This window comes from Coturnix japonica, chromosome 34 (genome assembly GCF_054131305.1).
Source record: "Coturnix japonica strain WE chromosome 34, WE-NBRP24, whole genome shotgun sequence".
In the NCBI taxonomy this organism is placed as follows: Eukaryota; Metazoa; Chordata; class Aves; order Galliformes; family Phasianidae; genus Coturnix; species Coturnix japonica.
Window position 1 is genome coordinate 4,769,819 of NC_140696.1, and position 21,532 is coordinate 4,791,350.

A 21,532-nucleotide genomic window follows, 5' to 3' on the forward strand; every position below is an offset into this window, starting at 1 on the left:
TGCTGCTTTACAAGGGGGAACTTCATCCCCAGGTGCAAGCAGGGATCTCTCTCTTGTCAGTGACTAGAAACTCTTGCTCATTCCTGACCTGAAACAGGACGGTATTTTTGATAGAGGAAAAAAAACCACTTTTTGAATTTTTAAAACTTTTTTCTTTTTTTTTTTCTCCTTCTTTCTGAGAGAGAAACAACCTCCACATTAAAACACAGTGGAACAAAGCTCACACTTAACTCATTTAACAACCAACGTGGCTTCCAACAAGTGAACCGGTTGCAGCCCCTCTGCAGACTGCACTGATAAATTGTGCCTGGAAGTACAACACCATGTGTTTCCACACCTGGTTACTCAAATGTTCACCATTTTCTCTCTAATTATAAAAATGAAGAGGTCAGCAATAACACGCTTTTAAAGTCAGTGGAGAGCTGGACTCGGGGTTCAGTTCATTCTCTCCTGCCTCCAGCACCGTGTTACTCCCTCACATTCACTGCTGTCTGTAACATCACGCACAGCCATCCAAGCCACAGCTCCTCGGCAGTGCAGGCAGATGAGCTTCCACATCCATCACTGGAACAACAGATTCTGGTTCCTTTGGGGCCCATTCTCTCTTCTGAGCTTATTGTCAAAGAGCAAATCCTTGACCTGGGTCTAGTGGAAATTAAGAGGCCCAAGTGCGTGGGCCATCATGTCCCCAGACGTGCAACCAGGAGTGTTCAAGATGAACCAAACATGGGAAAGAAGCTCTCATCAGTCCACATACTGGGTCCTTCCCAAGTAAGGTATGTCGACAGACTGTATGATCCGTCCTGCAGCGCGTTCCTCAAAAATAATGATCTGCAGAAGAGAGGAACACGGAAAGCTCTTCACACAAAGGCTGAGTTACTTAACAACTGTAAGGGTAAAGGGCACACAATCACTGCAGAGGAAGGAAGCCTCATTTAGAAGAGATCAATCAATATGATTCGGAATTGTAACTCTGATTCTTCAGCACCACACAATGCAGAAAATGAACGAGCATCAAATCAGCTTCGTCTTGATTTTGAACTTGATGCTGCACTTTGAAGTTTAGCTGGGATCCCTGTCATGTCTTAATGGCTGTCAGAACCACACTCTTAGCTTTAGAGCAGCACCTCCCCTAATTTTCACAGATCCTAGGAGCTACGTCTCCTTCCTTCACTATTGCCCTGGTCTTCAGCTGTAGCTAGCTAATTAATATATTGTATGAGTTTAGCTCTTTGGGATATGACCCAGAGCAGGATCTTTAACAACACACACACACACACACACCAAAGCCTCTCACCTCATTGCTCCCTTTCCTCAACCAGGGGCCAGGAAGGTACAGTGTTTCCTGAGGTCCAATTTTCCAGTAGCGGCCAAGGTTGTGACCATTGACAAACACAACTCCTTTTTCCCAGCCCTGGAATCATACAGGATTAGTGAAGCAGCTGTATCTAACATACAGGATCTCTTTAACCAGCTTTTGCAACCCCTCATGAATCAAAAACGGTGGGGAAGGACAAGGACTTGCCTGTAGCTTCAAGAAAGTATCCTGTGGCTGATGCTCTATCCACAGCTTTCCACGGAAAAAAGCTGGACCGACAAAGTAATCTGGGACTGCGCTCCATCCACCAGCGTGCTGCAAGCTGTAAGAGAATGGCCAAGCACAGCTAACAGCAGGGAAGCTCTGGGCAGCACCAAATTCCAACAGCAGCCTCAGCATCACTTCAGAGCCCTGCTTACAGCAGTGGATGGGTTACATACAACAAGGCTGCAGTTTCCTTCCATGCCTAATGGAAGGAGCTGCTTCCTACTGGTAGTGCCTGAAGGTGATATCCTTCATGCTGCAAGAGGGTGATGCTGTTTAGCAAGCACCTAGCTGAAAGGAACGGGTGGAACACGTCTTGGTTTTCACTCTCCTATACTTGCCATGCCACTGAAATGCAAGTCTTTGGTGCAAGAAAAGGAGATATGGAGTTATCACTATCCATGATAATCCAGGTTTTGCATGTTATCCCTCGGAAATTTGATTTTTCTTTTTTTTTTTTTTTCTTCTTTTTTCCCTCTTTTAAAAGCCTGTTTGGTTTCACATCACCTCTCTCCCCTTCCCACACATTGTGGGAGCTGTGCTATCTTGGGGGACGCACACGTGTTATTTTCTGACATTAAGAAAACTCAAAATAGTCTTGTTGGAACATTGGTCAGAGCCCACGGGGTATCTGCTGCCTTAAAATGTGTGGAGAAAACAGCCCAATGTTCTGATAAGGTATCAGCAAGGAACTTAGCAAGGCATGAGTTTACTCACCCACTTTTACATGGCCTTGCCTTTCTGTTACACATGTAACTGCTGCCTCCCTGATTCTGCAATGCTGCTAAACAGTTGGGTTTCAAATGAGCAAGAACCACATTTAAATCCCACCAACCTTTTCAAGAAGTCAGGTTTCATCTCCAGACTGTAAATCCTGAAGTTCCTCAGGGGGGTTTTATTCAAGAAGATGTCACCAATTAAGCCTGCAAGAGCAATGGGGGTAATGAAGAGTTGAAAAACAGCTAAAACTGATAGATTTTCCTCTCTGAATGCAAGGGAACAGCAGGAGATGGAAAGCAGCCACGCTCTGCAATGGAATTAGAGTCCATATGGTCCCATTGCTCATCCAGACTGAGTGGAGAACATTACTATACTTTGGCCTCTCCACTCCCTCCTTCGCTTTAACTCACCAGGCCATTAAAACACCCTCCAAGCAGAAAACATTGTTGGCACACACAGCAGATGGGGTTTTGTTGTTATTGTTGTTTTTTTGTTAGCTGCCCACGTCGAGATTTGTTAAAGCAGTAGATCAGTTACTTCTCTAATAGTAATTTCATCAAAGTTTAGCACAGGGAAGCACTCACACCCAGTGCTGATGCACTGTTTTTCATCCAAAGATCTTAAGATACTTTAAGAAATAACTTCCCTCCAGCACTTCCTTGTTAGATACTCTGCACATAGCAAACAGTGCCTGGGCCCTAATCTAGCCCCCTAATTGCTGGGCTGCAGTTGAGCCTGCCCAAGCAGCAGAGGCTTTATACACAGTATAAAGCAGTAGAACAGAATTAGTACAGTCACACGCCTCACTCCATTATTCTTTCTTGTACACTTTTTGCATACATTTCCCCACTAAAATAGTATCCTGGGGTTTCAACCTCTTCCAGCTCCACAATGGTACGTAATGGACTTGAATGCTTCAGCAAATGCTGCTCAACAGGATGTAACTGGTTCCTCCTGAATATGCTGAGCGTTGTGTGAGCTTTAAGACGCTGTGATCCTCCAATATCAAACCCCAGAGCTTAAAAAAGGTTCTTCTCCTTCCTGCCCTGTGAACAAACACACTCAGAGAGCAACAGAATGGGTACCCTCCCATCACCTGGCAAAAACTCACCTTTCCGCTGCTCGTTCAGCGCCAGGCCATAATTGACACGACCACGGTTCTCAACCAAGAGTCTCAACTGCCTGAATCCCTATGAAGAAATAAGAAAAGAAGAAGATATGGGATGGCATCAGCTATAGTAATGCACAGCATGTGATGCAACAGCCCTAATGCCTGGACAACAGCAGTCAGCAGCAGTGCTGAAGAGGGGAGGTTGCACCAGGACCTTTGACAGTTGCAATTCATCTGCTTACTGATGGTCTCAGCCTTTTTGTGAAGGTTTCCTTTCTTTTCTTCCTCTGTTGAATTTTTAAATACCAGATTGATGGAGAAATGGAGTTTAAGATAGTGCAGGCTTTTGGCATGTAGCTTTGCCATGAGCCTCAAGAGCAGCACTGAGTATTCATGCCTGCTCACCTTACCCAAGGGACTGTGCACAGCAAGAACTTGGCAGTGAATTCATGCTGTGTTCCACCAGCAAAATGGTGTCTCATTAGGGCATACCAACCATCCTCTGCATCAGAGCACCATACCAGCTTGTTAAATGGATTAGATGGGAGGTACCTTCTTGGGAGCTACATCTCATTACAAGTTTTGGTTCTGTCTGCCACCTCCATCAAGTTACCTGTCCTTCAGGAAGGGAGAGCTCCACCGTGTTGTAGTCCAGCTCACCAACATACATGGTGTTAATAAACACCTGCAGAACAGAGCACGAGAGACAAGAGCAGCATCTCATCAATTAAAGTCGTGGGTTGCATAGGTTACTGGAGCAGTATTTGGGGAGAAAACTGTCTCTAATGGGGATTGGAACCAAGGGTCCACAGCTCTGTCACTGATTCAGTCTAGGTGGAAAAAAGATGCAAAACCAGCATTTCTCAGAACATTCAAAATTTAAAGATATTCTGAGTTTCAACAGACCTCAAGCTGATTTACAAATGAAAAAGGTTGGTGCTTAGATGAGAACGGAAAGAGCAAGTCACGTTTCTAATGTAAAAACATCACATCTTACTGCGTGGTTGGCCCATTTGCTGCCTTGCTGCTGAGATCAGAGCATTCACATCAATGGGAAGTTGGCCCCAGGCTCCTCACCTGTGCTCGGTCACGGACATGGTCTCTGGAATGCAGTTGTCCACCACCAAATATGACAACCTCGTAGAGTACATATCCATAGGACTGCCCACTGCTATCGTTTAGTTGGAGGTTCTCCATGTTAACTGGAAACTCTGATTTTATGGGCTGCAAAGGAGAAGCAAAAAGTGCTTTCTTAGCACCAACAGGTCACATAGAGGCAATTCATTTGAGACAGGTGTTCCACTCTGCCACAGATTACTACCTGTACAAGTGATGGTAACACATCCCAGAGAGAGATATATTGATGCAGGAGGATGGCACCGTACGACGCCTTGCTTTCAATCATGGGAGGGAGAGGAAGTGGCTGGCCTGTGATGCAAAAAGAAAGATGGGGCAACTATTTCAGCTGCAAAAAGGCGACACAGATTTAAGGCCTCTCCAGAGCTCTTCTGATCAAACTTTCCATTGAATTACAGAGCCCTGTATCTGCTGCCAAAAAACGTGAATATCTGGGAGTACAGTGAGATGATGCCAAGTGCCACCTGCCTGCTAACAGACTAAATACCTGAAATCCCTGGTCCTCCTCCTTCCTGCCTCTTGGGAAATGCTCCCAGTCACACAATCAGAGCCATAGGGCTCCAGCAGTGTAGATTATTCTGATTTTAGTGCAGTAGACTGCAACACTATTTTGGCTCTAGGATTTATAATTACCAATGATTGTGCTGAAGAGTTGTCGGAGCTTGAAAAATTTGGATGTATAGTCTCCAGCCTCTGTCAGCACAGCATCGTAATCTGAAAAAGAAGCACACATAACATCATTCAAGAAGTGAGAGCCCAAGATAATTCATTCAGCATTAAGTTAAGGAAACTTGCACTCTACAAGCTGTGTCACTGTGCTTAGCGACGCATCCTGGAATGGGTCTGCAAACAGGGAATATTAATGTGAGCCTCCTCTGAGATAAGCATTTGCTTCCAAGCTATATTCCAGCTCAGCTACCCATGACCATGGGGTTACACTGATCATTTCAAAACACTTCTACCAACTCTAAGTAGCCCAAAGGGCAGCCTGAGCTGTGCACTCACAGCAGGTTCATGAGCAAGGCAGTGACAGAGAACTCACCATAGCTGGTGACATCTGACTTGTATTCATCAGTCTTCAAAGCACCATTCATGAAGCCAAAGTTGGTGCCTCCATGAAACATGTAGAGATTGATGGATGCTCCTAATCTGAGGATGCTTGCTACAGTATTCACCATTTCTGTAAAGGAAAGGCAATGCCATGAAGTCCACAAACCAATGAGCTCGGCTGACCGTCTTCTAGTAATTCAAAGCAGACTCAGACATTCTGGTCTGTGTAATTACAGCAATCTGCAATCTCCATTTAGCCCTCAGGAAGGGCAGCGCATCCATTGGCACATTGGGACAGATTAATCCATGCAAATATACCTCTTCTAATAGGCAAAATAAGCATAACTTGTGGACACAGGCTGGAGTTTTGCTGTTAAGCAGAATGACCACTCAATCATACTCCTAAACTCAACACAGCAACTGTCCAGCTACAAAGACAGCTGCAGGTAGATGAAACAGGCATTAAAGTAGACTTACAGAGGCCTTAGATGCCCTTGAGGTTGTGGGATTATTTATTTTAGTGCCTTCCTAACGAGCTTAAAAAACACAGTAAAAATGATGAACAGAGCTTCTGAAAAGGTCCTGTCATTTTCCTGTTACTGTTTGCAGAGCAAGAATCCCCCCCCTCTACAACACCATGCACTGCTCACCATCCGCATCGAAGACATAGTGAGGGCCTCCCCAGTTATCAAACCATCCGGTCCAATACTCCATCACCATCATTGGCTGATCTCGCTTCACCAAAACAAAAACAGAGTTAAAATGGACCAGGGTGGTGGAGCTGTAGCAAAAAAAAGAGACTAACCAACTGTCACTGTTTAGCTTCTGCTAGAAATAGGCATTTATAAATGTCTACTTATCAGCTATGCCACTGCCAGCTGAGGGTTTGCAGGTGCACTGCAGCCAGTGCTTGCCAAGGTGGGAACAGCAGACCTTAGCAGCTTAATGCCTTTTTAATGCTGCATATGGTGTTGGCAGGGAAAAATTAGCCTTTGCAGGAATTAGGTCTTCATTATAAAGGTTCTGCACACAGAGCAGTTGCTTCCCATTCTTCACTGCTTGCCAGCTCCTTTAGCTCCTGCAGAATTCCACCCGGCCCCATCACCTTGCACAGAACAACTGGCACTCCCTGTTCATGGTATTTATTTCCAGTCAAGGCAATTTGGCCATTTATTTGATAGGGGCTTTATGTGATGCCGCATGAAATAGCCAAGGTAAGTGGCATTAAAGAAACTCATGTTTCATTAGGAGAAAACAACTGCAGGTGCCTGTAATAATCCAACCGCTCCAGGTTCAGACCAGCTCTCAGTGATATGTTTAATCACTCCATCCCCAGTAAACAAGTTGAATAAGTTCTACTGACTTCTGGAATAAGAGATCATGACAAGGAAAAGGTAACGCAGCCTCACAATCCTTATGAATATGAATGACAGGCTTCCTGTCTTCTAATCAGTACGTGTGGCAATGGGGGAGCTGCTTTTGCTGGGCTGTGTTTTATGTACGTGTTCAGTTTGTGGGAAAGGTGCCCTCTGTTCATTTGCTGCATGTGGTGGAATTTTCCTAGACCTGAAGAAAGCAGAATCTCTTTTGTCTGAACGAGACAAAAAAGAAGTTAGTGTGATGGGATGCGGCTCTCAGCACGCCAACAGCAGGGCTGCATTTCACAGACTGAGCAAAAGCCAGGCGAAGAGATCAGAATAGAATCGATCGTGACCGGGGGCACATGTCAGCTATTCTGAACTTCCCAGGCTGACATCTGGAGCACACAGAGCAATAGAGAGAGAAGAGGATGGAGGAGAGGAAAGGGAGAGAAAGAACCTGTCACTAAAAATCAAAATTAGCTCTTGCCTTGCTACCCCAGCATCACACAGGATACTTTCTGCATCAGATGCTCATTAGGCAATTCCCTACCTCTTTTTTCACACTGATTCACATCTCTGACAGCGCAGGGAATCAGAGATGCTCAAGCAATGCACTCTGTGTGAATGCATTTCTGCAGCAAACATTAAATGCCAGGTAGGCTGGGCTGCTCGGAGGGCACAGCGCTGCTGGAAGGAGCTGCTGGGAACTTATTCAGCATCTGAAGAGCACAGCCTTCAAACTGAGTCCTAAGGGAACGCACAGCAGCAGGATAAAAGAGACTGGGAAAAAGAGCAGTGATCTTCTGGAGGGAAGGCAACTGCAAATAGGATGCTATTGGGCACCAACACTTGAAAGTGGAGTAAGCGCTGAAAGTGGGCATTTATACGTGTATAGAATCAGCTACATGTATAATACAGCCACAGTTAGGCAAGTTAGGCAGGGACCAGACAGCTCCCCCAGCTTTATTGGATGGTCCCTTGTCCTTCCCACTGGTACACACTGCACTGCCACTACAGAAAACATGTCTGCCAAGCAGCCTCATGGAGAGCACTTTCTCCTGCCAAAGCGTGCTCATTTTAATTATTTAATCAATCACTGAATATTCAGAAAAGAATTACTAGGCACTCAAATCTGTTAGGCACTAAAGATGATCTACGCGGGCAGACCTACAAATTCAACCAAGGAAAGAGGAATAATTCAGTTTATTGCAGCTCGTGGCCCTGTGACAAAGCACATCCATCGCCAGATGTCAGCGCCCTGTTGTTTTACAACAGTGGGTGCAATTGTACCATACTCCAGTAGCTGGACTAATACCTTCCAATGTGTTATGTAGGATCCTTTTGTGGATCTAATAGTCATTGAAGCCCAAGTAATAACGAGTTTGCTGCCTGTACCCAAAGGGTAACAAAAACTCCAACTACCCTCCCAAAGAACATTGTCTTCCAACAGAAGGAACATGAACTTTCTGTTGAGATAAAGCTGTCCTGCAAAAATCAGACAAAACAGAGTATTTCTGCATCTTACCTGTATCTTATCCAGGTATTTCAATACACCAGGTTCCAGCTTCTGAAAGTTAACAGTGGCCAATGCTGTCAAGGAAAGAAAAAAAAGCTGTTATTAATTCAGATGCCTGCAAAATGCTTTCATGTATGGGACCGCCTCTCTGGGCATCAGCCCAAAGGGAACTGGAATATCACCCAAACCACCTCCCCAGAAATTTCCCATCAAAGTCCTCACTGAGTATGTGGGACGTGAGGGGACCACAGCACACAGTGGAATACCTGCAGGCTGTGTTCTCAGCCACAGCATTCAGAGCTACTAGAAAGAGAGCATCAGAACGCCTCATCAGCTTTAATTAGAGGCTGCAAAGCACCTAAAAGGCACCACATAAAGGCAAACTTATTATTAGAACATCATATCTGAATGGCACACCGATCTCCCAGGCTATAGCTGCAGGAAAGCCAGGCAATCTCACTGCTTGTGATGTCTGCGGGGATGGGGAGAGGGGCTGCAGTGTGAGTGAACCAGGCAGAAACTGAGATTGGAAGATGGCTCTGTGCTCCTGCCCCATGCAGCACAGGGGAGCCAGCAGTGCTGTGTGCTGCACCGACAGCAAAAGGCAAAGTGAAGAGCTGGCTGCAGAAGCTGATGCATTACAACACAGCAACCTGCTGTCAGTGTCCCAGCCCATAATAGATGCTCGAATAGTTTTCATACTTTCCTAGACCTCAGTCGCTTCGTTCTCCCCAAGAAACTTTGAAACTGCAGGAGCAGGAGTGGGATTCTCTTGTAAAAAGTGACTTCTTACAAGAGCAGGCATGGGATCCAGCCCCAGTTGTGTCACACAGAGCACTTCAAACAGAATACTTACAGAAGCAAAAGCTTCCTTCTCTCTATATATACCCTGAAACTAATGGGCTGAACTATATAGTGTGCTGAGCTGAAGAATTTTGCACAGGCAAACACAGCAGGAGAACAAAACATAATGTAGACTTAGCCTTGATGCGATACATTAGTTGGCAATCCAGAATTAGGCAAAAATGCCCAATTCTGCTCCTTGTGCAGATTAACATCACACCATTCAACTCTGGACAGGGGATGGAGAACCAGGCCCAAAGCCTTACTCAGCCTTTCCACTGTAGGCAACATTCCCATGCGTACAGCTTTCCATCATGGTGCTTTAGCTTTGGCTTAGCGGGAACCCGGAGCTTTATTTTGGTGCCCATCACAGTGCAACATGCTGGAAAAGATAACTCTGAGCATGATGGAGCTGGGAACTGGAAACACTCCTGCGGAAGACACTGAAGGATGGGGCTGTTCCACACCTCCTGGACAGCAGTGAGAGGGTGACCCTGTGTGGTCACAGCTGGAAACTGCTGTGCTCCATAAGAATCAAAGCACTGTGAGAGCACTGCTGAGAGCTCACACTGCTGAGCTGCTGGATTTGTCCCTCTGGTACTTCTATATACAAACATAGCATCCATTCAAACAAAGCAGTAAAGATTCTCAGCCCTTTAATAGCACTGCCTGGTGTGACACAGGAGCAGCGAGGTGTTTTACCCACACCCATTGAGAACCCTCAAAAGCAGAGAGGCTGCCTCCATGTGGGGCAATGCTGCAATCACTGCAGCACTGGGAAATCTAAGAAGGGATTGCTGTTGTTCTGCATGCTTGCAGCCGCTCAGGGCTGAGATCCAGCCACATCCACAAAGCAGCCACTCTCATTCAATGTGATTTCATTCAGTTTCATCCGCTGCCCCAAGGAACAGCCTCACAAGCACTCACCTCCTTCCACTAAGCCATATGATAACCCATTCTTGTTGTCTGAGGTCATCAGCAGCTCCACAATCCCCCTGCTTAACAGAGCCTGCATTAAAAAGAGGAAAAGCCACCGCGTTAACAGCCCAAATTCTGTATTTATCAGGATATTAAAGCACGTTATCACCATCTCTCTGTCTAACAACAGAAAGTAATAGGAGAAAAACGCCCATTTCCAGTGGGCATATCCATCACAGGACAGCTCGGTTCCTTGGATAGTCACGCCTGAAAGAATTGATGGTTCCTCAGTACCACAGAGCTGTATGCAGCGGCACTCCCAGCTGTGTTAAAATGCATGCACACGCACCTCATTCCCACCAGGAGTGTTCTCTCACACTTGTCCCTTTACACTGTGGCCGATGTTTGAAAGAGGGATTAGGAATTGCTAGTAAGAACTTAACCCCTCTTCTCAGCACAGCTGCAGTCAGAGGGACTCCAGCAGCTCCACAGAGCTCTGAACACACACCTTCACCTTAATAACAAACCACGAACTGCAAAATGGTGATACAAGCACCTACAGAACCTATCCCAACTTATTACTGCCTGCTGTTCATTTAAACAACCTTCTGCATGCTGCACACACCCACATTGTGCAGAGGGGACCTGAGCATCTCACACAACCTACCTTAGAGACAACAGATTCAATTCAGAGTGGAAAAAACATGTTTAGTTTATCAATCTGCCATCAATACCCAAATGGATGCTGGGATCTGCTAACAGAACTGGAATTTCCAGTAAGCTTTATTAAGATAACTCTTGAAGCACTGCACTCAGAGCTAAGTTTCTTCCTTTTTTAATATATTTTCTGCTGAAATACAAGAGCAGCACAGAGAAACAGCAGAGCTGGAAGGCATTTAAATGCACTGCAGGACTTCAGTGCACAGCACAGAACCCAGGAATAGCAGCAGTGTCAGAGGCAGACACTGGTGTGTGCTCAGCTAACCCCAGGTCACTGCCAGCACACCTTCCCATGGCCTGAGATGGGTGTGAGAGCAGGACAGGCTTTTCAGGTTGTGTGTGGATTGCACTGCACAATAAGGTGCAGCTGTGATCTGCTTGTTGCTGTTGGAGCTGAAGGCCTGAAGCACCGCAGACCCCACTCCAACCCAAGGAAGCCCTACACATCCAGCTTTCCCACAGCTTCTGCTGGAAGCACTTCACAATTCCAGAATACAACAAAGCAGCACCACAAAAATACACCCACAGGCCTGACGAGGAAAGTTATCTGTTCTGACAAGTCCATGGAACATCACAAGCTCTTTCATCACTGAGATATGGGAAAGTAAGAACGGAGCTGGCACGCTGTTCAGACACAACAGTCTCTGTGCCCCACTCACCCTGAAAGCCACTTACCCACATGCTTGTCAATGGGCACGGCACACAACCAGCAAAACTATGCAGATAAAAGAAGCAATTTTGACCTTATCAGCTCAGGTCAGCAACTAACCTTAATGTACTTGTATGCATACTTGCTATTTATCTTTCCAAGCAACAAGAAATCACTCCATAAGGTAGAGTTAGTTCAGAAACAGGCAGCTGTTAGCTTCCTGCCTCGCTATTGTACTGGGGAAGAGTGAGCAGGTCTGACTCATGTTAGATTCTCCTCCTTGGGTACTGGCCAACTTCACCACACAGCCTGGAGGCAGGGAGCAGTCCATCTCCAACTGACAAGGGTAAGGGAGACGTTAGGTAAATTAACCTTCCTTTGGGTAAATTAACCTTCCTGATGCTGGACCTCAGATTACGAGAGGTTAGGAATGGAGAAATCCTTCTTTAATGCAGTCCAAGAGAAGTGAAGCAGGACTAACAGGAGACAACTTCTTCAAGGCCAGCTTTGAATGATGGCCACTCCTCTATTACCTGTTATTACCTCTTCTCTTCAATACACAGGAACTCAATTTACCAGTAGTGAGAGGTGTAACCAAAAGAAGTACCATGGAAAATCTAGCTGGATTTAGCACTGATGCTTTCAAGGCTTCCCGAAGCCATGGTCACATTTACTCAGAAGAAAGTACTGCAAGGAAGGTGCTTTGAGTGGGACTCACCACAGAAACAAGTAAACAGGCCAACATTACCATTTTCACATAGGCCATGTAGTTTGAGTCTTTGGCATAGGAACCGTATTCATTCTCCACTTGCACTGCAATGATGGGACCTCCTCTCTTGTACTGTTGGAAACAAAACGGAGATGTTCACTGTGATTTCTAATCAGAAGGAGCAAAATCACAGCAGAGCTGGCTTATAGAAAAGACACACACATCTGCACAACCCTCCCAAAGCCTACACAGCACAACCACACATCTCACACTGCAGAGCTGGTATGGCCAACTACAGCCAACAGTGGCTCCCCAAGTGAAGCTGGTAGATCTGTCACTGCTTCGACCTGCTGCTACTATACAGACCAACACTCATCTGTATACAGAGGGGCAATGGATTGTACTTGCCTGAAGAGGGACTACGATTGGCATTAGACGATCAAAATAGGCATCCACCGCCTCTGTGAAGCCCTTGTATGTTGTTCTCAGCTGCATCTCTGGGTCCTGCAGCAGCCAACTATGATAAAAAGCAGTTTTCAACTTCAGAAACATGACTCCTATAACTATAGAGGAGATAATTCAAGAGCAAACCAAGAAGCACAGAAGGGTAAGCTTATCGCTCTAAGGTTACTCCAGAATTCCCTGCATCCCCAAGGGCGCCCTACAGTTAAGTGCTCTCTCATAAAACCCCAATCATCATTCAAATCAATGGTTCCACTAATTGTTCCCATGGTCTCTTCTGCTTATTTACAAGATTTAGTTGGCTGTTTGGGGGTTAACAGAGAAACAGTGTAAGAGCAGAACTGTGTGCTGCTGTAATGATACAAGCAGAGCAGGACCGCACCACCCCTGCCTCTGCAAAAGGCATCAGTGAGTTCTGCTTTCAGAGGTTGGAAAGACATCCAGCTCAGCGAGCTGACCAAAAACACCTTCAAAGTTCAGTACCTGAACCGTGTGGGACACAAAAGGCGTTTTGAAAAGATAAATAAATAAAAGGACTAAAAGAAATAACCCTCACGTTTGGCCATGTGTCTCTGCTGAAGGAAAACAAGAGGTCTGTAACCAGGCACTGGTTCCACTGGGATCCAGTAACCAAGCGAGTCTCAGTACTGACGTACTCAGCTCAGCTCCCAAAGGCTCCTACCAACAATAGCATTCACCTGCTCTTACCTGGGCAGGCCACCGAGGTCCCACTCTGAGCAGATGTAAGGTCCAGGACGCAGAATCACCCACAGCCCATTCTTAGCTGCCAGGGAAAGGAAGGCCCTAGAAATACAGACACTGATTACTGTCTGACTGCAGCATCCATGCTTCGTGTGCTCCTAATATGCCAATCACCGGGAGAATTTAGAACCAGAAAGGAATTACTAGGTGAAATAATTACAATGGATTGATGCTAAACTTGTAAGCTCCTGGGGCTCTGGGAAGCAGGGGAAGGAGTGAGGATCTCCAACACCAGACCAAGGCTTGGAAGCTGGAAATGCTGTCTTCACCCAGAACCAACACGCACACCCTCCACTCAGTATTTAATGACAATACTTGCACCACATACTCTAGATCCAGGTTCTCACTGAAGTCGAACTTCCCTCGTGTTTGTTCATGAAGGTTCCATGGTACATACCTGAAAGGCAAAGTCAGGGCAGTGAGAACGAAGCTCTGTGTCTGTGAAGCACAGGGAAAATAAAAGCTGAGCACTCCATTTCTTAGTGACAGACTCAGGGATTACAGAACGCACACATCACAAAGTCCCTTCTTAAATATGATCTGTGCCTCTTTTTCTCATGAGCCCTTTCCTTGCTGCACTCTTTTCCTGTGCTGTGCAGTGCCTGAGTTTGTCAAGACCATCAAACTCAGTGAGATTGGCAAAGAGGAACAGCAGTTACTGTCTGCATTTAAGTGACGATCTAAATTGGAAGACATGGCAGCTGTGTAAACCTCAGACAGATGCTAAAGGATGGGGCAGGACAAGGAACTCATCATTTGCCACAAGTACCAACAGACATCACCACCATCAGGGCTGTACACATCCCAGGGATAAGAGCAAGGGTGCTTACGTTGTGAGGGTGTTCAAGCCACACGCCTTCATCTTTAGCATGCGATCCTCCCAGTATTCCCTGGGGACTCGGAAATAGTGCATGGAACCTCCAAAGATCCGGAAGGGCATTCCTTCCAGCAGGAACTGTGAGTGCTTGGTCTGCAGGCCCAGTGTCCTGCCCCACAGCCGCACTGGGACCAGTTCACTCCAATTAAACCTGCAAGAGAAAAGGGAGAGGTGAGCAGCCTGCAGCAAAGAGCACCTCCTCCTACAAGGGACTCGTTGTGTCACCCCCTCAGTTTAAAGAGAGATTCAGTTCATCACTCAGGAAGGATCACGTCTGCTGTCATCACTAACTTATGTCCACCTGTATTGCTGCTCACACCAACTCCTTAATGACTTATCTGCCAATAGAACTGGACCAAATGAGACGTCGGGTTCCAAAGCACTTACCAGCTGGAACATTCACATCACAGCTCCATTCAGGTCGGTTCCTGCATGCAGGAAACAACCTCCTATTGCCTTGCACTGCTCCCCAGTTCATTCTGGGAACCAAAAAAACCACATTCTTATCAACTAGTCCAGATCCAAAGCAACTACAGTGCCTCCATCAGACCACCCGTGTTCCAGAAATGAATACACAACAGAGCTGGACAATAGAAGCTTGTTCCACTGAGACACCATCACGGCCAGATGCAAGAAATGAATTCCAGCCTGAAGAAAACAGCGACCCACACATTTCATGGGTCACATTTGCAAAGGGCTCTGGCTGTGTTCTATACTAAGTGCAGAGCGGGTGTTAGCAGAGGGTTTACTACAGGGATTACTGCCCAGGAGCCTGCAGCCATTACCTGTCCTCCAGCACGAGACAGGGACACTACAAGGAACTAAATCTAAGGCTTTCCACATATGGCAGGGCTGGCTGGCAAGCACAGAGTACCTGTGTACAACAGCATTCTCACAGGGCTCTGAAACAACAGGCGGCAGGCATGGGTAATACCTGGAAAAGCAAGGCTGGGTTAGAATTCACTGCCTTCACACAACCAGCACCACAGTCGTATTTAAAGGGTGAGGGCCTGGATAGGAACGGGATCAAAAATGCCCATCAGCAGAAGCTGAGCACAAACACAGAATGATGACTGAATGTTGGGGAGCATTAATGGGCTGGGGGAGCCCAGGGCAGAAAGCTGAAAGGTCCAGGTGATGTAAAGCTCCAAGTATGGATAAAGGCACACTGCAAATCTGCTCCTGAGCCACACAAAGCCCTGAGTTACACCTGCAAACACTGGAGGCAGAAGGAACACGGCTAGATAAAAATAAACTAATCACTTAAGCTCATCTCCTTAATCCCGGCCATAACTCAGCTGGAAGGTCCCCACCAAGTCACCAAAGAGGGCTGGGAGACCTGAGGTCCTTATTGTACAATTGCAATGGAACTTTGCTGTCACCCTACGCAGTTTGCATGGATGGTTTGCAATGGATAGTTTGCAATGAATGCTTTGCAATGGATAGTTTGCAATAGATAGTTTGCAATGGATGCTTTGCAATGGATGCTTTGCTATGGATTCACTGCTGGGTAGCACAGACTCCGATCTATGCTCACAGGTCCCATCCATCCCCACTCCATTGCAATACATGAGGGCTCAGGTGCTCTCAGCACGCTTGCCCCGATCCCCACGCTTTGTGCCCAGCTCCCCATATCCAAACTGCCCATTTTTAGTTATTATTCCTATTTTTATAACCCAACCCCTCACATCCCGGCCCCTTTTCCCCCCTCTCCCTCACACCCCGTGGTCTCGGCGGCTCTCACCTGCGTGCCAGCAGCCACAGCACGAGGAGGAGCATCGCGACACCCCCGAACCGCCGCTGCCGCCGCCCTCCGCACGGCCACATGGCGGCGGCCCGAACCGAACCGGACCGACACCAGCACCAGCACCAGCACCGCCGCCCCCCCCCCAGCCCAGAGCGCGGCTTTGGGCCGCTCCGCCCGCCATTGGCTGAGCGCCTCTAAGTCCCGCCCCATATCGCTGAGCGGCGCTGCTGATTGGTTCGTCCTTAAGGTGGGGCGAGCGGCGCAGCGGGCCGCACTCACTCACTCACCCAGTCACTCAGTCAGTGGGGTCGGGCCTGCTGTATAACTTGGTTTTAATCTCAACCCCACACGCTCACAGCCCGAGCAAAGCGATCACAACTTGATCCATTGACAATCATAGATTTACTGACTCCAACCGATTGGATTTGCCAACGTTTGTGCTCCCGCAGCTTTGATCCGAGGGCTGCAGCATTCAGGCATCCAGGAGGATGGGAGTGTATGTAAAACCAGCAGGTCCTTTGAATTAAGGTTTAATTGGTAGATGAATGGGTCCAAGCCATTCTAACTCCAAGCCTGGAGCTCCCATGTCCCTATTCTTCCATGAAGGATGGATGGCAGGCAGCCCACAGTCATTATTTGGGGATAAAGGCCTCGTTTGAAGCTGTATTCACATCTTCAGGCTCAGATCCTGCTCTCCTCTCCCATGTTAAGATTGTTGGCTATAGGTGAGCTCCCAGCTTCACCCCTGTAACAGGTTCCTGGCCACAATCATCCTCATCACCTCATTGGTACCTGCAGTGGGTCAGAGATGCAAAAGGTGGTTAAGAGATGCTCTGATTCTGCACTCAATGAGGGCACACAAAGTTCTTCCCCAACCTACAGTCTATAGGACAGAAAACCCCTCCCCAGGGGAACCATCTGAGGTGGCATTTCTGAGATATCAGGCTGCAATACAGCTATAAAGTGCTAACACATTGCTTAGGCTTCATAAGCACTAGTGCTTCCTTTGATATGGGCACTGAGCTGCACAGGATCTGTGTGAACAACTGAGTTCACTGCTTTGCTATGTGACACAACTTAAAGCTTCCATCCCTACACGGTGCCTTGGTTTTATGTATACGGGTTTCAAAGAAGGGACAGCAAAATGGAAAGGAAGTCAAACAGAGATTAGAAAAGGCCATTGCACACGCAGTTGTGCCCAAACACTGGTAGAGAAAGAAAGCCAAAGACTAAATGGGAACTGCTGGGGAGTGTCAGTGGGAGTCACTGGATAAAATTGGATGGAGGCAACACTGACATAACAGAGATCTCCCCCTGCTGTAAGACCCTTCAAGTACATGGCAGCTTCTCCAGAGAGCTGGAGATTTTACACGCAGAGCTCTTGGCTGTGGGATGCGTGCATGTGATATCCAGGGGTAGTTCAAGCACAGGGCAAAAACAGCTTCTGAAACCCTAGAATCAGTCACGTGGCAAGGCCTGGAAGGCTTGTTCTTTCTTGATGCTCAGCCAAATCCCTGCTAGTAACAGCATCTTTTACCTTCCAGGATCTGGTGGACTCTGATGTCTCGCACAAACTGCTGCACTGCGTAATCCTTCAGGTAGCCATAGCCCCCATGCATCTGCAGAGCCTGGTTACAGATCTAAGAAGACAGCGTTGCTGCTGAAGTGACTTGCGTGGTGTTGAGGACAAGTCAGAGACAGAAGCACGGTAAGAACCCAGTGTCTTTTCTTCTGGTCACCTCATCTCATCCCATAGCAGTCTGGTGTGACAGCAAGGAGCTTTCAGTTCCCATCAGTGCTGCTCTCAGTGCTATCATGTTACCTAAGTGCTGCTTCACATTCATGGTGCATTTATGTGAACAATAGAGCATATAAATAACCAAGAAAGGCTTGACTTAATAAAGGCAGGTTCTGCTGTGTTTCCATGCTGCTATTGATAGAAAAACCAAAACACCAGATCACCACCTAGCGGCAGTCAGCTGAGGAATCTGTTCAAGGCTTTGATTTCTATTGAGGTGTGACTCCATGTGTCATTATCTATCAACTCGAGACGTACAACACAACAGGCAGCAAAAATGGTCTAGAAAAGACCACTTCCTAACTAGGAGTTATCAGCGTGTAACATGGGTGTTACCCTTTGAATGCTCTGCTGCCTATCCCGTGTCCTTGCTTGGCCCTCTCAATAGTTGTATAGAAAGCCAGGAGGCCTGAACTGTGAAGAAACAACTACTGCAGCCTCCACAGGGTGCAGAATTCTGTCCCATTAAACATCCTGGTTCTGAAACAAGGCCTCTGGCTCAATGAACACACTCAGGTCTCCCAAGATTCCAATGAAGAGGCCAAATGAGCTTCGAGTAACCTACCGCAAAGCACTCATCGGTTGCAAACAGCTTGGCCATGGAGCACAGCACGGCTGCATCTTCCCTTCCATCCTGCAGAGCCCGTGCAGCATTACGCACCATGAGCCGCGCAGCCACCAGGCGCGTCGCCATCTCTGCCAGCCTGAACTGCAGGTACTGCCAGGGAACAAGTTAAAATGAGGTCAGCATCTTTACAGAGCACTGTGCCCTGAACCACATCCCTGCTATCTGCAGGCAGGTCTCATGCCTGACGTGCTTTCTTACTATGGAAAAGCACATTCCTGACTTTGATCTCTGATCTCCCTTCAGATTTCCCTTTGGCACACTGAGGACGTCTCCCTCTAGCTGTTTGTTCAGAGTGCAAATCTGGTAGGGAATTTACCTGGTTGTTTGCTAGGGGTTCCCCAAACTGTTTGCGGACAGTGAGATGTTCCTGAGCCAGGAGAACGGAGGCGTGAGCAGCTCCTAATGAGCAAGAAGCTGGTGGGAGAAAATGAGAACACAGAGTGACCACGAGACTAATGCAGAGAGTCAAGACTTCTCTCTTGTCTCTGCTGTCTGTCTTTCTTACCAATGTTTATCCTGCCTCCATTCAGTCCCTTCATGGCAATGTTGAAGCCCTGCCCTTCAGCTCCCAGCCGGTTGCCAACAGGAACAACACAGTCCTCAAAAATCACAGCCCGAGTTGGCTGGGAGTTCCACCCCACCTGGAAGAAAAAGTACTTTCCAAACTGCTCAGGGAGCAGCACACATCCTTATCACAGCAGAGAAATGCTCAGCCTGCTCTCAACTCCTCGATCTCATTGCTAAGAGCACCTCAGAGCCTGTGGTCTGTGTGGTTTGGTGTCGGTGTGCTGAGCTAGAAATGGAAGTGGATTTGAGCAGAGCACTTCTGAGATTAAAATCCTTCATTTAGCAAAGTGAACGTTACTGTGCAAACTTCATCAAAATTGGACGTGGTTGATTCTGGTCCCATTCAACAAAAGGTTCCCAGTGCTTTGCAGATGAGCTCATGTCTGTCCTGCTCTTCCCTCACAGGAAATAAAAAGCAAAGCTCTTACCTTCTTCTCTTTCTTGCCGAAGCTGAGACCTGGTGTCCCCTTCTCCAGCACCACACAGGAGATGCCCTTAGGGCCTGGGCCTCCTGTGCGACACATAACAACGTATACATCCGTGTCACCTCCTCCACTGATGAAAGCCTGCAGTAAGGTACAAGAGGAAAGTGCTGGCTGCTGTATGTTAACTCAGAGCCTGTAGCACCAGCCAGGGCATGAAGATGGAAGGGTGAAGTGATGAGACAAAGACTCCACTGCCAGGAGGCATTAGGGACCCAACTGTGCTAAGCTCTGGTGGATGCCCTGCAGAGGATGTCATGCTGTGAGGATGACAGAGATAAGGAGACAGTAGGAAATGAAAAGCATGGTGAGACCCAGGACCCTTTGCGCATGCAGTGCCATCCAGCAGCTTCAAGAGGAGCAAAGAGGTACCTTGGAGCCATTCAAGACATAGGTGTCCCCTTTCCTCTTAGCTGAGGTCAGCAGGGAAGCCGCATCACTTCCACTTCCTATTTGGGAGGTAAGGGAGCAGCCAATGAAGCAGGAGATCTTTGAAGACAAAGCCTTTAAGGTGTCCTAGGAATCATACCCAGAACCACTGGGGTCTGTACCACAAGTATTCACCAACCATCAACTTCTGGTTGATTGCACAAGAGAATGTGAAAAGAAACATTCCACCTCTGGCTCCAGGCGACATTCACATGTAGTAAAACCTCACTAGGAGTGAGGGAGGGGAGAAGAAAACGCTCACCTGGCTCAGTAAGGCAGTAAGAAGCAAATTTTTCCATGCTACAGAGCGATGGGCAGAACCTGTGCCTCTGTTCCTCGTTGCCAAAGGTGTCGATCATCCAAGCACACATGCTGGAGCAGGAGAGAAGGAGCAGCATTACAGTGTGAGCATGTGAACACAGCCCTAGAAGGAAGGTGGGTCTGCATTATACAACCAGACCGACACCATCCAGCCCTGTGCAGACACTCACTTGTGGATGCTGATGTAAGCAGTGGTGCTGGTACATCCCGTCGATAAGGCTTCAAAGATGATGGAGGTATCGAGACGTGACAATCCGGAGCCACCCACATCTGGCTTCACGTAGATGCCACCAAATCCCAGCTGGGCTGCCTTGCGCATTGTTTCCACTGGGAATATTTCCTATTGGGACAGACAGAGACATTGAAAGTGCTCAGTCCCAAAGCTCTGAAGTGTTTGGTAATTGGGATTGGGTTAAAACACAAGCAATTACCTTTTCGTCCCACTCGGCCATATGAGGAGCCATCTCGTTGGCAGCAAAATCAAGGGCCACTTTTTGGAATCCCTTCTGCTCCTCTGTCAGACCCACAGATGCTATTAAAAAACAGGAAGAGATCCAGCAGGTCATCATTCATACTCTGTGCTACGAAACCCATTTCTTTGCTCCCTGGAACCATTGGGATCTGGGCAGTGCACACATCTCTGGCTGCTCATTGCTGTGCTTTGAGGTTGGGGCAGGGACAGCACAGCTCCTCTGGGCCTGTGCTGCACAAGGGAACACTCCTGCGATGTTCAAGGATGTTAGAAAGCAAGCAAGCAAAAGAACCTCTTTGGAAACAGCATCTAAAGCTGTAACAACGCACTGCCCTGCTGAGGCTTCTCCCCTTAACGCGTCACATTTAAACGCCGGGGCAATTAAACGGGGAAGTGTCACGGGATCCTTTAGGTCTCCCTCCATCCCTCCATCCCTCCCTGGTGCAGCAGGAGCCGTCCTCGCCCCACGGAACCTTACGGTCGATGCAGGAGGCGATGCCGCGTTGCCGCAGCAGCAGCGGGGTCATAACGCGGCTCCGGGCCGCTCTCCACGCCATGGCGGTGCGGGAGGCGGCGACAGCGCGACGGCAGCCGGGAGTTGTAGTCGTCGGATGGGGCTGCCCGCATTGGACGCTGAAGGAGGCGAGCACCGGGCAGGGCTTTTTTTTTTG

General features: G+C 47.6%; 2 protein-coding genes across 5 annotated transcripts; both read right to left on the reverse strand.

Moving 5' to 3' along the window:
- Nucleotides 1-129: 129 nt before the first annotated feature.
- LOC107324161 (beta-galactosidase-1-like protein 2) lies at nucleotides 130-16,297 on the reverse strand. 3 transcript variants are annotated; one of them, XM_015883904.3, is made up of 19 exons: nucleotides 16,162-16,297; nucleotides 14,371-14,568; nucleotides 13,869-13,937; nucleotides 13,487-13,582; nucleotides 12,725-12,833; nucleotides 12,356-12,448; nucleotides 10,248-10,329; nucleotides 8,487-8,551; nucleotides 6,251-6,335; nucleotides 5,593-5,730; nucleotides 5,184-5,264; nucleotides 4,735-4,841; nucleotides 4,491-4,637; nucleotides 4,027-4,098; nucleotides 3,414-3,492; nucleotides 2,418-2,505; nucleotides 1,526-1,640; nucleotides 1,298-1,414; nucleotides 130-831 (listed from the first exon to the last, which is right to left on the reverse strand). In XM_015883904.3, exons 1-19 carry the CDS (start codon nucleotides 16,242-16,244, stop codon nucleotides 745-747), a joined length of 1,911 nt encoding a protein of 636 aa, XP_015739390.2. In that variant the 5' UTR covers nucleotides 16,245-16,297; the 3' UTR covers nucleotides 130-744. The 3 variants fall into 3 exon arrangements, with proteins under 3 accessions (XP_015739390.2, XP_015739389.2, XP_085381926.1); XM_015883903.3 differs by having other exon boundaries at nucleotides 12,326-12,448; XM_085525800.1 differs by lacking the exons at nucleotides 130-831; nucleotides 1,298-1,414; nucleotides 1,526-1,640 and adding an exon at nucleotides 1,767-1,943 and having other exon boundaries at nucleotides 12,326-12,448.
- Nucleotides 16,298-16,547: 250 nt separating this feature from the next.
- Nucleotides 16,548-21,426, reverse strand: ACAD8 (acyl-CoA dehydrogenase family member 8). 2 transcript variants are annotated; one of them, XM_015883905.2, is made up of 11 exons: nucleotides 21,340-21,426; nucleotides 20,821-20,921; nucleotides 20,560-20,729; nucleotides 20,331-20,440; nucleotides 20,012-20,088; nucleotides 19,586-19,723; nucleotides 19,096-19,231; nucleotides 18,907-19,004; nucleotides 18,528-18,680; nucleotides 17,702-17,804; nucleotides 16,548-16,956 (listed from the first exon to the last, which is right to left on the reverse strand). In XM_015883905.2, the coding sequence occupies exons 1-11, from the start codon at nucleotides 21,416-21,418 to the stop codon at nucleotides 16,904-16,906; spliced, it is 1,218 nt and encodes a 405-aa protein (XP_015739391.2). In that variant the 5' UTR covers nucleotides 21,419-21,426; the 3' UTR covers nucleotides 16,548-16,903. The 2 variants fall into 2 exon arrangements, with proteins under 2 accessions (XP_015739391.2, XP_085381927.1); XM_085525801.1 differs by lacking the exon at nucleotides 17,702-17,804.
- Between the last annotated feature and the right edge of the window lie 106 nt (nucleotides 21,427-21,532).

Bases quoted from the DNA above. Each gene is read 5' to 3' on its own strand.
- LOC107324161 (XM_015883903.3), bottom strand. From the start codon at position 16,244: ATGTGGCCGTGCGGAGGGCGGCGGCAGCGGCGGTTCGGGGGTGTCGCG. The intron at 12,834-13,486 runs GTAAGAGCAGGT...TTTTTATCATAG, and splicing joins GACCTCGGTGGCCTGCCCAG to TTGGCTGCTGCAGGACCCAG. The intron at 12,449-12,724 runs GCAAGTACAATC...TGTTTCCAACAG, and splicing joins CAATCGTAGTCCCTCTTCAG to TACAAGAGAGGAGGTCCCAT.
- ACAD8 (XM_015883905.2), bottom strand. From the start codon at position 21,418: ATGGCGTGGAGAGCGGCCCGGAGCCGCGTTATGACCCCGCTGCTGCTG. The intron at 20,730-20,820 runs GTAATTGCTTGT...CTGTCCCAATAG, and splicing joins TGGCCGAGTGGGACGAAAAG to GAAATATTCCCAGTGGAAAC. The intron at 17,805-18,527 runs GTAGGTTACTCG...CTGTCTTCTTAG, and splicing joins CAACCGATGAGTGCTTTGCG to ATCTGTAACCAGGCTCTGCA.